The 16,800-nt window shown below is 40.3% G+C and overlaps 1 protein-coding gene across 10 annotated transcripts in view; it reads right to left on the minus strand.

The window, feature by feature from the left end:
* Positions 1-16,800, minus strand: part of LCOR (ligand dependent nuclear receptor corepressor) — a 62,229-nt gene that overhangs the window by 16,590 nt on the left and 28,839 nt on the right. For 8 of the 10 annotated variants that reach the window (XM_035329311.1, XM_035329314.1, XM_035329309.1 and 5 more), the window contains one exon: positions 13,880-13,973. Coding sequence is in view for 6 of the 10 variants with exons in the window: in XM_035329309.1 (XP_035185200.1) it covers positions 13,880-13,973 (94 nt within the window). In the remaining 4 variants the exon portion in view is untranslated. Of the gene's footprint in view, positions 1-1,739; positions 11,236-13,879; positions 13,974-14,468; positions 16,793-16,800 lie in introns of those variants that run through there. The other 2 variants (XM_035329315.1, XM_035329318.1) reach the window with 2 other exon arrangements.

Consider the following 16,800-nt stretch of genomic DNA (forward strand, 5'->3'; position numbering starts at 1 on the left):
TTCACGACGAGGAAATCAGCAGAGCCTCTCATTTCCCATATGCTTCTTATGTTTCTTTTCTACTTCTAGCATACAGCATGGATGCTTCTTTCTGCAACACCCTGTGCCTTCCCATCGTTGTACGTATCTGCGTTAGAGAAAACTTTAAAAGTAACTTGAGACTTTGCTCCTTTAAGCTGAACAACTTCATCTTAAGTGTGAGACCATCAGCGAGTCCTCCGGGCAAACAACAAAAAAATCTTGGTATTTCTGATAGTCGCAGGACTAGAAGTGTCGATTAAAAACGTTCTGGGAAGAGCTTGCAATGTGTAATGCACACCACAGAATGGCAGATGGGAATATGGTTCATCACTTTCAGAGGCTATTTTCAAAGATTTGACAGATGCATTCAGACATACAGAAAAGATATGATAAATGCTAGTTTACAGCACAAAGCTTTCAAGTTATTTACACAAAGACTTACTACTCCCAGACTAGTGTAAGATGTAGCCTCTAATCATACCAAGTTTTTATTTAGATGGTATTTGCCGAGTAAAGCTAAGCCAGTGACAGCATGAGGCTACCTTAGCATTTCACTTTTTAATACCAGGATTAGTATACAAGGAATACAGGAGTTAGCCTGCACTGTAACAATCACGCATCTTTACAAAAAAAATAAAAATGGAATTGGAAACGTTAGTAAATGCAAACCCTACCTACATTTCAACAGCACAAGCTGAGGAAAACATGGCTCAGGAAAAAGAGAAGCCTGGAGCAGACAGGCCGCAGCACGACGTGAATGTTCCTAAAGCCAGGAGATTCCTACGTGCTGCTCTCAAAACGATCCTAGGACTGAGCCCGAAGGTTAGCAGAAATGCCCAACCCCACGCGGCTTCCATGGCACAACGCTTCCTGTAACCTACTTTTTAGCATTCAGCATTTAGGTATCAATAATGCATCACGTCAAAAGTAGTTCAACCCCACACCAAGTAGGGTGGGGAGAAAGGGAAGGGGGGCCGCAGCAGGCAGCAGCTGGAGCGTGGGGGCACCGCTCAGCCTGCCTGGGAACAGTGCAGGACAGCGGGGCTGGAGCCTTCCCCGATAACCAGGAGCCAGGGCTGTGCCCCTGCGTGCAGGGGGAGCTAGGGCTGCAGCCGCAGGGAGCACTGCAGTGCAGGCAGCTGGGCAGATACCGTGAGCTTGGTCCAAGCTCCTCCGGTAAGCAAGGCGCTGCTCCCTGGGGAACGGGGTTATGTGGGAGACGGCGAGCGAGCCAAATGGGGCCGTACAAGGCAAGGTAAGGGTTCCCAGCTAGGCTTTTAGTCCCCCGGTTTCTACCTTGGCTCATTACTAAGTGCTCAATGAACAAGGCTACTTTTTCCCCCCCTCCCCTCCTGAGACGCTGTTCATTCTTCATCAGATAAATTATTTACCATGAGAGAAATTAAGGTGGCCAGTAGGGAAGAGCGAATTAGAGTAGGGGAGTTCACGAGAGCAGGCTGCTGCGAGGCAACATTTCAGCTTTCGCATGCGTTCCCTGCCCAGCTGCTCGAGCAGCTTTATCGCCAATCCTAATCGTGAACAAGGCACAAAGGGAGCGCACCGACCCCGAAGCCTGATCCTCCAGCCAGAATTTGTTTCACCTGCTATTTTCACTTCCTCCCCTGGTTCTTTATTTGCCGTAATTTGCGTTTCCAAACCTCCGATTTACTAGTGCAAGCGTTTAGGAAGCACACTAGAAACAAGAGAATGGGAACCCCTTCAAGTTTTTCACAACAAAATTTATTAGAAGAATAGTGGTTTTGAAAAGTCTAGCATCCAGTGAAAACTACCATACACAACGTTACAGCTGGGAATGTGTTTCCAAAATGACATGGTCAAATAATACAATGGAGCCATTAAATCTTACACATGCACAACAAGAGAATTAGCGCTTTGACATACAATGCAAAAAAATAAATGGACCACATGAAATAAAAATTTAAAAGTACTTATCACATACATTAAGACACAGCTTATTTAGTCCAGTCAAAAAATCAGAACTGCATTAAAAAAATTAATGTAGTGCAATCAAACCAAAAACCTTAATTTGTGATCATAAGTGCTCTACTACATAAAACATTGATCATAGCAAGGAACAAAAAATTCAAATCACACAGTACAAAAAAATCTGTAAATAAATATAAACTACAGTACAAGAGAAATATTAAATTATACAATTCCGTCAAACTGTAAACAGTATATTGAAATGAGGTCCATAAGAGTAAAGGGGGGGGTTCCTGTTTTTTTCCCATGACACTTGAACTTCTAGAGGTCAGAGAGAAATGCCATTTTCCATACTCTTCAAAGACTATGGGTTACATAAATAGAAAGAGAAGACTTTTTAGATGTAAAGTGTCAAATAATAAAGCAGAGGTGTTGCTGACTTGCGACTGCCAACAGATTCCTGCGAGAGCAGAGCAGCAGATTTTATTTTGAAGTTTCACCTCCCTGCGAGCGCAGCACGGAGGCCCATCACTACAGATGTTAAGTGCCAACACGTTCGGAATTAGCGCTCAGCATCAGAGAGGAGACACCTGCTGAGGGCCTGGTCCTACCCATTACGTGTTAGTGATCACGTGCACCGTTACCAACTCGGACCTCTGCTGATTATCTGACAGGTTTACACGCTTGTCATACAAACACCAACTTTGGCAGAACCATTACTAATAAACTCAAAGCACTCCCGGCCCATTGGTTTCCATCACAGTGGCCAGTGCACAGAATTCTCTAAGGACATTGCATAACTAGAGTGTAGAGGTCAGACAGCCAAGGACCCGTGCTTGAGGTTAGAAGTAGTTATGGTGAGAGAGAAGCAAGAGCCACGTTAAGAAGCTGCCTCTGCCGGTGACAGAAGCAGCTGGGAATGTATTTCTTTTTTTTAGCTGCGCTGGCTAGTAGTGGCATTTTAAAATATATAAGTTTAAGATAACATATATACTATATATGTATATAATATAATACATATTATATAATATACATAGGAATTTCTTACAATACATACCAGGAACCCCCACGCGATCTGCTCAGTAGTAATAACTGAATATACAGAATGCCACTATAAGTGTCTGAGGCACTGTGTGCTGGAGAGTAAATATGCAGCTTTAAAATCCGTTTGGCTGAGTTATACCTGGATACCTGAACTGAGTTTTAAGTTGACATTCATCAAGGATGTGCTATCAGCACGTCAAAAGAAAAGCAAAAACAAAATACAAGTCACTGCTAGGTTTAAGAAGAGAGTACAAGTACCTGAATTGAGTGAGGATAGTGTGTAAACTGTCCCTGAGGGTTTTTAAACAGTGTGTGTACAAGTTGGATTCCTAAGAACATTAGTTTAAACTTACATTGCGGACTGATAAAATACCAATGTCTGACAATTTAACAAGTGGAGGTTAGAAAGAGTTATGAGCAAACACTCAAAACATATTTTATACATTTTAAAGCAGCAGTAAGCTGCTGTAAGCATACATCCCATCAGTACAAGCAACACGTGGGACTCAGATAAAGGTTTCTATTTGCAAAAAGCCCATCATATATCGATAAGTAAAGAATATTCACCTGCTAAATTAGAATGCACCTAGTTACAGACTAGCAATTCAAGATTAATTCTTTTTAATCAAATACTTTGCTATACTTTGCTATTACATACTAAAATCCCTTAAGCTCACTAATGCTGGTATTCTAATCTAGTTTTTTTTAAATGTTCCCCCTTCATTTAAGAAATATACCATTCCACAACTTAAACATTAAGATCCATTTTCAGTCCTCAGATGTAAAAAGCATGTCAATGAGTTTATATTAAAAATTTACATGGTAAAAAGGCTTGAATTTCAGCCAGAGATTCTAAATACTACTCATTCCCTGAAGGCATAAGGGAGAAAGAATCCCTACCCATTTTTCTTGTGATATATTTTACAAACTGAACATTAAATAATGGTCCAAAATGATTTTTCAGTTTGGGAAACTTCCCTTTCCCTACCCATCATCCCAGATTCCAAATGTCAAGCCCTGAAATGGCCTACTGAAATGATCAGTTAAAAATATCAGGCATGTATACATCCCCTGCCTGAACTTCAGAATATTTTGTCATACTACTCTTTAAAAGACAGATTAGTATCCCAAGAGAACTTGTAATCTGACCTGAAAAGCTGTTAATGATCCTAGATTGTACGTTTAAAATACCTCATAACCTGAAGACCAGATTTAATTAAGACTCTGGCGTTGTAACAGAAAAAGTGCTGCAGTTATTTATCCCTTTTCTGGTACTTTAGAATAGGTCAGACAAGTGCTTTTTATAGTGACAGTAAAGTTTACATGCTTTCATGCAGGCATAAAAAATATCTGCGAAAATATTTGAGAAATGTAGCACCAAGTAGCTGATAAACTGTATGAGTAGCTGTAGAGGTGTCTTCATTACTTCTGCGTAGGAAAAAAACATTGAGACTGTATTAGGTAATAACTAGAGAAATTACTTTCTGGCATTAACATTTCCTGCTCCACTCAGAATGAACTCTGTGTCCTAATCCCTGCTCCATCAGGTAGAATTAGCATCTTGAGTACTTCGAAGCTATACTTACCAATTAAGTAGAGACAAGTACTGGGCAGGAAGGGAGAATGTTTGTTTTTAAGAAGGTGAATGAAATATCCTGGGACAGGCTGAAAAAAATCCAGCCGCCTAGTACGTAGCCCAGGAAAACAGATTTTGAAATCGGGATGAGAGATTTTTGTGAGGATTAAGAAAAGCTCTCTACTATGAAGGTTTTCATGACAATACCTGAATATAGGCATAATTTAATAGGATGTGAAGTCCAAATCTGCTGCTGTAATACTGTTATAGAGACTTGGCCCCAGTCAAACCAAGAACAGGAGAGAGATGGATACTGGAATGTTGTAACTACTTACAGTTTTTTCCTGGTCTATGTGGAGCGCATCTACGGATCATTCTGAGTCTACAGTGTCTCTCTGTTTAGTGATCATCACAGTACACCATGCTTACACACTGGATAATCAGAAATTCATAACCATAGCGATTATATTTGCTACATCTAACAGAACTAGCAGTGCAGATTTTCACGTTTCTGAAGGTTCTAATCACTGAGTTTTCAAAATAATTCAAGATCAAGTATTAACCTCAACAGTACCAAGACTAGTCTCAAAACAATGTAGGTACAGCTTCCAAAACCGGTATCAGTCAGCATTATCTACTGGTGCCAAGAAAAAGCAGTATTGACCTAGACTGAAGTCACATTTAGTTTTTGAAATATTTGTGGGGAAAACCTAGAAGTTTCTAATGCCCCTAAAAGGGAGAAGTAACCCTTCAATCCTACCTCTAACATTTGGCAGAGAATTTAAGATAGTTAAAACATTGTGACAAAGCTTTCAGTACAGGTTAACAAATATGCCTTCATAAGCGTTTGGACTGCAATAGGTGCATGCATTCTCACACTGAAGAGTTAAAGTTTTGTCTTCACTGAAAGAAAGAGCTCTTTACATTACAAGATGTTGCCACACTGTTTTTGAGAAACAAGGGAACGGCAGCGTTCCCTTCACTCCTTGGACACCGTGTTCTTCTCCTAAGACTCAAGGACATCTTAAGAGCATTGATCCAAAGTAAACTGAAAAGAAGCACGATAACTCCAGTTTTGCCTGTATAACAACCACTGCAGATGATATAAAAAGCAATTCAATCAGAACTAAGAAGTTGTTCCAACCTATACAAAGCTTACTCAACCCTAAAGCCCCTGAATCATATTGCCAGTTCCTGCGAATTTCTGGGGGAAGGCAATGTACCCTTGGGTCCTCGTGAAAGAAATGTTTAGACTAATGTCGGCCTGCCACTAGTAAAAGCACAGACTGTTCCTTGTCTGCTCCTAACCGGACTAAGCACATCTGCAGTTGCCTTTCATGTTTAGGAATACCCGTGAGCACTGGAAAGCTCCACAAGGAAGGCGGCGTAGGAATTGCTTGAGAACACAGAAGCTGAATGTGTTCCCTTACTAGAGGCACTATCTTATCTGTACACCTGCATTTGTTAGCAACATTTGTTTTCCTATTTCAAATGAAAATTCAGGTCTAGCAATAGGGTTGGTAACGCAAACATCGAATTAGGAGTTCTGCAACAAGAAGAAAGCAAAAGGCATACCTCTATCGCTTGGGCAGCAACTTCTCCTTATCAGGAAGGAATGAGAAATTCTAAAGGAAACTGTCTTGAGCCTTCAAGAAAGGTTAGCGAATGACAGAAAAACCAGTCTTCTGCCAGAAAGCAGAATGAGTCCAGATACGTGTCCCTACAATACCTAACTGGAAACATTCAACTCGATAGCTGTACTCAAGCATTACGGCCACGATAATGCCTACAACACTGTGGAATGAGGATCCAGCTGGCTGAAAGTGAGGTAATAGTTTGTAATAGGTCAGAGTTCTAAAAAAGCACTTTTACATCTTACAAGTCCAAATAATAATAAAAAAGGACACATTTCATACATGTTGGGCTTTCTCACCAGAACTGTACGATAATTAACTCCACACCAGGACCCCTACCACACTAAGCCTTACTCATCTTCAATTATATGCTGCAGCAAAGATTTACCAAGCGACACCTAAACTTCAGTACAATATGAAACTTGATTCTTAAAACTTTATACACACAAAATATAAAATTACTTTTCTAGGATGGGGGTAGGGGAGAGGGATTCTCCTTCATGATACTTGGACTGAAAAACTAGTTTTCAGAGACTGCCACAAATATTATTCACAGTTTCTTGCTGTCAGGCTTTTTCAGCTACATCAACGTAGTACACAACAATACTGTTAAGTCCAATAACTACATCGGATGGACGTTCTCGGGAATAAGAGAAAACTAGTGACGAAAAATACCCGAAAGGCCTCCTCCTAACGACGTCTCCATTTTTACAGGGTTGCGGTTTGTCTACGTTACGCATTAATGCCATCTCAGAAGAGCAGCAGAAGAAAGATTTTTAAACCTTATCTCCTGTCCAAGTGATCCAAGTAACATAAGCATCCACTTACCAGAAGTAACATGAGAAACAAGGCTTTTGTTACAAAGACAGCAGTGAACCACACCTTCCCACACCAAAATATGGTCAACCAGGGATTTTGGCCATGCAAACTGCTGGTCAGCAGAAAATTAAGCATGCTAATGGACAAACATTAATTCCAATCATATATTTAAAATGATCCCAAATACTACTAGTTAGCTACACTGAAAGCGCCTGTAAAAAATACGTAGTGAGAACTGAAACAAAGTATTAGTGATCACTGCAGCACTTCGAGTGATACTAGCCTTACGTGATGAATCACCTCAGAGAAAATACATTAGATGGGACTTTGAAACAAAAAGTTAACATTAAAAGGTGCACCTGAATATTACAGACTAAATTTACAAAACCTACAATAAGGTAAAATATATATCTTTTGAATATTCAGCAGCTTTTTTTTTAAATTTGTTTTTATTTTTTTGAGAGGCTCATGAAATTTTTAAAAGGGACCACTAACTAATCTCAACCATGCTTCACAAAACAATAATGGCTATTTTATATTGCAGTTACCAACGTAATGCAATTAGTGCTTAAAAAATAATCTACACTTTTTTCTTTTTTTTTCTTTTTAAACAGAGACCTTTGGAGGAAATATGGTTGTTCAAAAGCTTCTCGAAAAAGAAAGGTTACCTGAATAATAAGTTATCACAGATCAAGTGTTGTGTTTAAAAGCTTTGCAGACGTGAGTATTACAATCTTCAGGTCTCAGGACATTTAAACTGAGAAAGTTACGCGTTTGGTTTGTTGGTTATTTTTTTTAAATCCACTTTCTAACCAAAGCAAATAAAGAGTACTCAACTTCTCACTATCTATTTACAATTCTTAGCCTACAGTCTGAAATGACAAGACAAATTCTCTTTTAAAACTGCAGCATTAAAGGGTAGGCACACCATTCTTCTGCTGCACGATTGTCACCCACTTAAACATACACATACAAAATATTTAGGTTAGTAAAATGAGCACTCCACGTACACTACAGTGACAAGTTTTTATAAAACTCAACTCATGTTGCTTAAATAAAGACAACTGCAAAAGGTTAAACCTCTCTGAACAGTAAAACTGTGTTAACTTTTTTTTGTGTTAAACTTGCAGCAAACTTTCTACCGTAACCTCCAACAGCAGATGAAACCACGCGTTTAACTGCGCCTTTATTGCAATTACCAGCTAAACTGGAACATATTGCAGAGTTTATATACTGCTACTGAGCTTAAACTGCTTCAAATGCCGCAATGACAACGAGAGAGCTACGAGGAACCAGGATTTTAAGTACTAAAGCATATTAAGTAAACAAAAAAAAAAAGTATACCTGGGGCCAAATGCCCAGTCCGTTTCAAGAATGAGCAGTGCATATTTAAAACGACAGCAATGGTGTGCCTAACCTTTGAAAATATGAAGTTGCTGGGGAGGGGGAGAGGCTAATAGCATCAATTGTTCCCGAATTCATTCAGCATCCCTAGGACTAGCTAAGGCCATTCCCCCGTGAACTTGTAGAAACCACTTTCAATCACTGACATCACTGAATGCTCTCACACAAAAACTCCAATGCTTCTTTTGGTTGTGCAACTGGGAAAGAAAGCGGTAATTCTAGCTACCTTTTGCACAAATTAAGACCAAGTTGTTTCTACCTGAAGAACCAGCAATTGCGATTTGGTCGTACTGTGGTAAGTCCAGTAAGCTCCACCTAGTTACTGACCACTCCCGCTTAAAGTATCAAAGATAAAAGTTCTGTACAAAACTTATCCTGGATCTCCATATAATGATACAGATATCATTAATATTTGGGAAAAAAAAAAAAGATAAAAGGGGTTTGTGGTTTACGGAGTGCTTTTACGGTGTTTAAATGCTTATTCTAGCATGTGCTAAACCACTAGCAAAATAGGTTAAATAAAAACAACACAAAAAGCAGGACTTAGATTATTTCCTGCTACTGGCAACTGTAATATTTAAAAAGGAAACACCCATTCATGAGTGTTCGACCCTGACTGTATTACAGATAGATATGATGCAGAGCCTGAGTTAGATCAGGCTACCAGTGTTTTACTTCTTCCCTGAACATTAACAAGCTCCTTCACTAACGTGGATATTTGGGCAGACTACTGAGGTTGTAACGTTTGAGATCACTGTTTTGTGGGCTTTTTTTTTGCGCAAGATCACAGTAGTTTGTTACACATATCCCCCCCGTCCCCAGATTAGAGTCATTTAAACTAGTTGTTGGAACCACATAGTTTAGTAAACTCAGAATCAAGTCTGTAAAAAGCATAAAGGTCACGAAGAACCATAGTTCTGTTATAATGAGGCATACCCTAATACATCATTTAGTGTACCCTGACTGCTCCTGACCATGAGAAGCTTGTCTTCCGTGAGATAAGGCTACATCCTCAAGCAGGTGAGTCAAATATCACCCTTCAAAAATATCAAACAAAATTACAGCAAAGGTAGTGTTACAAATAATTAACTGACATATTCTGAAGGTAGTGTATGTAAGTTTTCCCTCCCCTCCCCTCCGGGTGAGCACTAAGCAGACAGTGAATGGTATGTTTAATTTAGAAATAAAACAGCGGAGAGCCTAATTAGACCCAATTGATTATCCACCAAATACACAAATCTCCGAGTTTGAGAGAGAGGTACCATTCCTAAGTAGCTTGATTTAGCTTAAATCTTTCCATCAACTGGATCAAAGAAAAGGAGGGGGGAAAAAAAAGATTTCTGAAACCTTTTGTAGAATGACAGTCTGATTTTCTCAGTCAAAAAAGCCTGGTTCTGAGAGACTATCAGTTTAACAAAGTGGACTTATTTCTCTAAAGGCAGAGAAGAAAAAAAATCCAACAACAGGAGTTCAGGCGGGCTCTACAGGCAAGATGTCCACTTCCACAGATCTGCATTCTTTATGAGGTAACTCAACTCTCTATTACAGAGAAACATGCAAAAGGCAAAGAAAAAAAAGGGGGGGGAAAGAAGAGAGCAGGGTAGTGGGCAGGTGAAAGAGGGAAACTGCACCATACCAGGCAAGAAAAAAATTTACAAATGTGACATTCAGAGCACACCTTTCACCTGTCTTTCACAAGTCTATGCTAGACTGCAAAGGAAAGAACATTGCAGTCAATAGGAGAATCAGGTGTGCTCAATGGTGGTTGAACTATGCAGTAGTGCTCACCCAGTTTGCAAAGTAATTGGCACTCTACAACATCCCTACTCATCTTTCAATTCATTCGCACTTTGTGCTGCTTCTCCCTGGGGATCTAATTCAATCTTTACTGAAACATCCTGCCCCTCCGACCTCATTAATTTCATTTTTTTCTTTGGAGGGTTTTTCAAAGTGCCCAGCCTCTCTTTAACTTTGTACTCCAGTGTACTGTGGGGGATCCCATAAATACTCTGAGCTTTGGAAACACTCATTTTCCCGCTCATAACCACAGAGATTGCTTCCTCCAGTATCTCGCTGTTGTACTGTCTGTATCTCCCTCTTTTCTTCCTAGGTTGCTTGGAGCCAGGATCTCCCTCTTGATCTGAGGTGGGATATGGCTGTCCAGAGGTAGACTGCTCAGCATCTGAGCCCCAGGAATCTGGTCCAGCATCCAGCAAACTTCTCCTGTTTTGTTTTGGAAGGATAGCCCTTAACTTTTTGCTAAGCGCGCTCTCCGTTTGTGAACCCATTACCAAAGAGCTATAGCTGTACTGGTCACCAGTGCGGGACTCCCAAGAAAGGTCCATGCCTCGAACTTGTGGTATCTTTAAATCCACAGGAGACGAATGGCTCACGTCCTTTTTCCCATCCTGTTTAGTTTGAAGTGCCATTTTTTGAAAGGCAGAGTTTTCTGTAAGAAAAGGAAGGTCACTGATGTTGCTGAGTGCACCATTTCCCCTGAATTTCATGCGGCTGAAATTGAATTCGTAGTGTGGTTTTGCCCAAGAAGCCTCCCTGGATAATATTAAGTGCTGTCCATGATTCTGTAGTCCAGATGGCCCATGGCTGGCAGCTGTAGAAAACTGGTTTCTGCTCAGCAGTTCTTCACTAATCTGGAGTGATCGAGCCAGCGGTACTTTAAGAGATGTAGAGTGGCCATAACCTTCCCTGGTTCCATCCTGCAAGCTTCTTGGAGGTACCCCATCACCACTCTGTAGTCCCTCTGGATGGTGCTGGCTGGGTCTCCCAGGTCGCCTAATTGGATGGAAGGAAACTGATGTGAGCAGGACTTGCACAGGTAGGGAGGGATGGGTGAGGGGGCCACTCCTTTATTAGAAGGCCTTGCTTGGGTAACATCACTTTTTGTGTTATTTATTTTTCTCTAAATTTTTTAAATTTTTAATTATTTTTTTTTGTTTATTAAGTCTCAGCATCAGTCAGTTTTAAAACTTGTTCACAAAAAAAGAGAAGCTTTTTGGGCAAAGAAAAATGAAACCTGTTGGCTGGTCTCTGGTTGGGTTCACAAATTCTCGGAGGAGAAAAGACTTCGCGCAAGCGTCTGAAAATAGCACCTTAATTACAAAGTAGTAGTCAATCGCCATAGATCTATACACAACTGTGTTACTGGTGTGACGTTACCACTAAACAAGTACAGTAATAAAAGAGTAAGCCAAAAATGCAACATATTCAACATGCAAATATGACTGGTTTGCTTGACTTGGGTTAAGCACCAAGTATGAAAGCTGGGATACTGCAGATCACAAATTAAAACACTAGACTTACCAAATTGCTCTCTTAACAACTATATACATGTCCCTGATTCTCATTTGACACACAGCATAGCATGGCTAGGAAAAAAACTCAAACACAAAAGCTATGAACTTTAGTCCAGACCAAGGGTTAGTAGCAGAAAAAAAACAGTATGCATTTATCATTTTCCTTATGTCACAAGTGTTCTTTCTATGACACAATGTACAAACAGACAAACACCTGGATTTTAACATTTTGCTTGCTTAGCCCCTCTGTAGTAACTAAGTCGCACTGGCCAGCAACTAGTTGCAAATTCCACCTCCAAACCTTCCCACGTTCAACATACAGACTAACAGACTAGGAAGCGATTCAGTTTCAATTCTCTTGGAGACTTTCCTGGTGTGAAGCCCTCTAGATAAATCAGCGTCATTTAAGAATTGGGTAAATACAACTGAAAAGCTACATCATTTTTAAAGTCACGTTTGGATCAGGAAAAAAAGCCTTTAGAGCAGACATATCCACTGAAAGGACCTGGCACGTAACGTACACAGCACTTAACATATATGCTGCTAGCTTCTCTCCAGGATGCGATAGGTCACAGCTGGAGTAACAAGAGTCAACGTGGATTCAGAACAAAATCCAGAGAAATGAATAGTCTGCTGCCCCACAGAACTCGGTGCATATTCTCTGCCCCTTCTACAGCGCGTGTTGCAGGAGAATGCACACCAGTGTTTCTGTGCCTGAAGACAGCTGATACGGGCAGCTAGCTGCAACAGAAGGCCACACCTGATTTCCTTCATGCAGAACAGACTAAACCTTCATTTAGCACACCCCTGCACAAGTGACTACAGGTGCCAGTGTACAGCATCTTCTCGTGACCCACAGAACTGACCAGGACAGAGCCAGATGCTGGCCCTGTCATCCCTATGTGCGGGACCTCAGCCCTCACTTGAGGCACAAGCAAGGGAACAAAGTTTGCAGCCCCGGTGGATTTTGTCATCTCCATAAGAAAATAAAGCTGGAAATAGAAAACTTCTGAATTGAAAGAAGAGCTGGTGGGGAAGGTTTGCACTAAAGAATGGCGTGAAAGGATTAAGAGTAACTGCTAAAAAAGGTATTTTATTAATAGAAATATTAAATGAGAAATGAAATCTTGAAAGGGGGAAAATCTGAGAGAGTAGTATTTTTCCAGATAAATGCAACAGTTAAACCAGTTGTTAGCATTACATGGGATTGGTGGTGGCAGTGGGTTGTTAGTTTAAAAATTCACATCTTTCATATGCTGTTAAGCTAAACCCAGCAATTAAATGGTTACACCACATACTGTTGCTGTACTTCACTAATATAAATGTTCATGGTAGCTTCAAGATAAAATTCTCCTGTCAACAGCCAAAATCCCTTTTGTTCCCAGTCACCTCTCCAGTACGTTTATCTCATTCCTAACTAAGAGTAAAGGATTTCTAAATGTATGCAAACTGTGACCATTATAAATATGAAACCTAAAATTAACTATTGATAGCATTCTTTCACACCCTGAACTAATTAAGACAAGAGTAGTACACCATGTATTATGTTTATTTTTAAAAAAACTAATTCAGTGCTAAAATGCAATCATAGAAAGTCATACCTAGAATTTTCTGAACTTCTAGACTTCCCTCCTTGCCTGTCCCTCCCCCCAGCCCCTTTTTTTAAGCTGTGGTTCATGCTAGGAAATATTAACAAAGAACATGCAATGATTTAAAACAAGTTCATCCTGGTTCATCATCCAAATCATTGCTACCGATAAAATAAACTTCTGAGAGTTAACTTTCCCCTAAGCAAAATGAAGTGCAAATTGTATCGCAAAGACTCCTCAGACATTTAACTGAACTCGATTCTCTGCTGAATCCAAGCAGCGGCTAATGGAAGTATTTGTGGCTAAGCATTAAACTGGCCAAAGTAACAGAGTTCTTTACTGCAATAAACCTGTCTCAGTTTGCAAGAATTCTTATTTGGCAGGTGGGATGAAGGTATTTACCAAAGGCACAAGCTGGAAGACACATTACTCCAAAGGGTTAACACCAAAAATAAGTTAAAATTAACGTGAGATAAAACACATTTTTAGTTTAAAAAAAGTTTAAGAAGATCATAGTAAGTTGCTTTCTCTTACCCATTTCCTGGAGTACTGGAGCACCCTGGAGAATGACTCAGAGAGGTGCTGCCGGCACAAGGACTCTTCTTAGTGGATAAATCAAGCACGCCGTCTGTAGAGATGAAAGAATCACTTCAGTGTTTGAAGAAACAGAATCAGCCTCGCTGTCCCTTGACAGAACCACTCCTTTGGGCTAAAGTCATATTTAGCACACAACATTTAAATTTTGTTTTTACACGAGTCAAGATTTGGATTCGTTCATAGTTTGGCTTACAAGTGACTTCAGCACTGTCTCCAGAAGTCAGAACAAAATTCAGCATCTGTTTACAAGAGCCAGAGAACAAACGACTACCTACAAATGACAATCCAGGACACAACACAGACCAAGCCTAACTAGCCCTCAGCAGTCCCAAAACAATACATTCTTCAAACTCCTTATACTTTGGGGACTTTAAAACTGTATTTATTATATAAATAATCCAACACTGATTTGTATATATATATATTTTAAAATGCAAATCAATGTAGGAAAATTAATGGGAGAATTTCATATTGGAAGCTCACTTTTGAATGAACCCACACACGCAAATGCAGGACTCCTCCTCACCTGGCAGCTAGCTTCATCCTTTTTTCCATGTCTCTGATGGATCCCTACTGGCAAGGCTGCTGCCTTTCCTCTCTGTCATTTTACTCCCTCCTCTTCCATATACCAAACGGCTTTTCCTCCTCGACTGCTTCTTCCATCCTGCCCTGGACACGCTGACTGATGGCACTCCCTTGTGCTCACCCTGCTCCTCTGAGCCCTTATGTAAACCTCTCATTTGTGGGCAACAGAAAAGGGCAACTTTTTTTTGCTAGCAAAGCCTTGTTGCCATTGCACTGAAACATGAAATTCTGGTCATTTTACTAAGGACAATATTGTCTTAGAAGCAGCCCTGCCATCTCAAATTCCTGGAAACTTTGAAACAATAAGTTTATGAGGCAGAGAGAAATGAAACCTGCTGGTGAGCTACACTACTTGCTCACTAAGTCAGGTAAGTGCCACCAAACACAAAAACAACCTAAGATGGCTTTCGGATGGCCTCGAGCTCTCCTTTGACATATGGAGAAGAACCAAGAGCGAAACAGACCTCGCTGACAGAAAGCTGTCCCACCCACTGCGTTGGGGAGCGCGCCGTAACCCAACGCTAAGCGGGCAGAGTTCAGCCTTCCCTCTGAACACTGATACCCAGCACGGGATACAGTGACCGGCTCAAGTGGCACCTCCTTTTCCAAAGGATGTGCTGAACAGGCTGCTGGGGGTGCTTCATCCACGTTCCCTTCATAAGAAGGGTCGTCACGACTTAGAAGTCCTGGAGGGCAAGCAGGATCAGCCCCACGCCCCAGGGAGAAGCTGACATTCTTCCTCTCAATCCTCAAGAACAGAAACATGCCAAAAAGCACCACCAGTGGCTTTCCACGATAGCCTCTTAAACCTCTCGTTAAGAAGTCTGGCAAACCCCCTTCTCAATTACTTTAAATGTAAATTGGAAAAAAAAAAATAATTATATCAGCAAACATATCACTGTAAAAGTTAATATGCACATGTTCTAATTCCATAACAAGTATAATGAACGTTCTCAATTATCTCGGAGCTTTTTTGTCTCTAAAGAACAGTTCATGTATATGCTTTCTTCTTCTCCACGAAACCCTCCAATTAAAAAAAACAAAACACCAGAAGCAGAACTAATTCTCTCCTCTACTCTTTCAGGGAAAAGCTTCAAAAATCAGAACAGTTTAGCATTTATAAACATGCATGCAAAAAAAGACACTCGTTAATTACATTTATTATAACATTAACTAGAAATAAAAGCCTTTCAGCTAAACGCAGAGGTCCTCCCTTTAAAAAGTGCCATATAACCTCGCGCTGCAATTTGGTAACTGACATGTGGCGACAACTTGCAATTATAAGTGTAATAAGTGTCCAGATGTCCCACCGCAATATTGTTAGACACCAGAAATTGACCTTCTTACAAAAGACTTCATAAACTTCAGTTCAACAAAGGGCTATTTACGACTATGTACTAGCTAGCTACAGGTTTTGGTTTTGTTGTGTTTTTTTAAAGGCATCTTTTCAACTTGAGGATGGATAGCCTACCTCGTATTTAGTAGCACGGTTCCAGACATTTATTAACACATTTCTAAAGAAGGGTAAAGAGGCTAATTCCAACGCCATCAGTAAGATGCACTTATGACAACTTTATTCCACATTTGCAGAAAAAAACATTTGCATACTATAATCACTCAGAGAATTTGCTTGCTAAAAACATTTTTTGATGGAAAGCAAGGTTTTCACTCTAAAACAAGCCCTGCAACACTGTTACAAGTTATTCAATCTGTGCTTTGCTGAACAAGTCTATTTTTAAGGTAGAAAAAAATACTTTTTTTTCTCCAAATGCACAAGCCAGGAAGTTTTGGACAGTTTGCAGTATCATTTTTGCAGCTTTCACAAAGCAATTTGCCACAAAAATTTAAAAGATACTGCTTTCACGCTACGACCACGAAGAAAACAAATGCCATCAGTCCTTCAGTCAGATTCTGTACTGATCTTCAGAAAGGAGACAGCTTTCAGGACCACCCAGTCTTGTCTTACCAGCAAGTGTACAGCCTATTTTGACAGACTGTTTCTCGTAGCTCCCAGCAGCAACAGCACTTTTGTCCCCAGAGGTTACAGTATGGCCAGCCCCTTTACCCTTCTTCAGAAAAATCACTCATGTCTATCCGCCTACATCCTTTCAAGAATTATCTTCCCTCTCAGCCACATCCAGCTGGTCGTTATTTCATCGTAATACATCTATCACTTTTCTGCTTCACATTTTAGTGGAATTGCAAACTTCTACTCGTTTGTTTGTGCAACAGGAATGCCATTCATGGATTGCCAGAGGATGCAAGACACTGAT

Source organism: Oxyura jamaicensis, chromosome 6 (genome assembly GCF_011077185.1).
Source record: "Oxyura jamaicensis isolate SHBP4307 breed ruddy duck chromosome 6, BPBGC_Ojam_1.0, whole genome shotgun sequence".
Lineage (NCBI taxonomy): Eukaryota > Metazoa > Chordata > Aves > Anseriformes > Anatidae > Oxyura > Oxyura jamaicensis.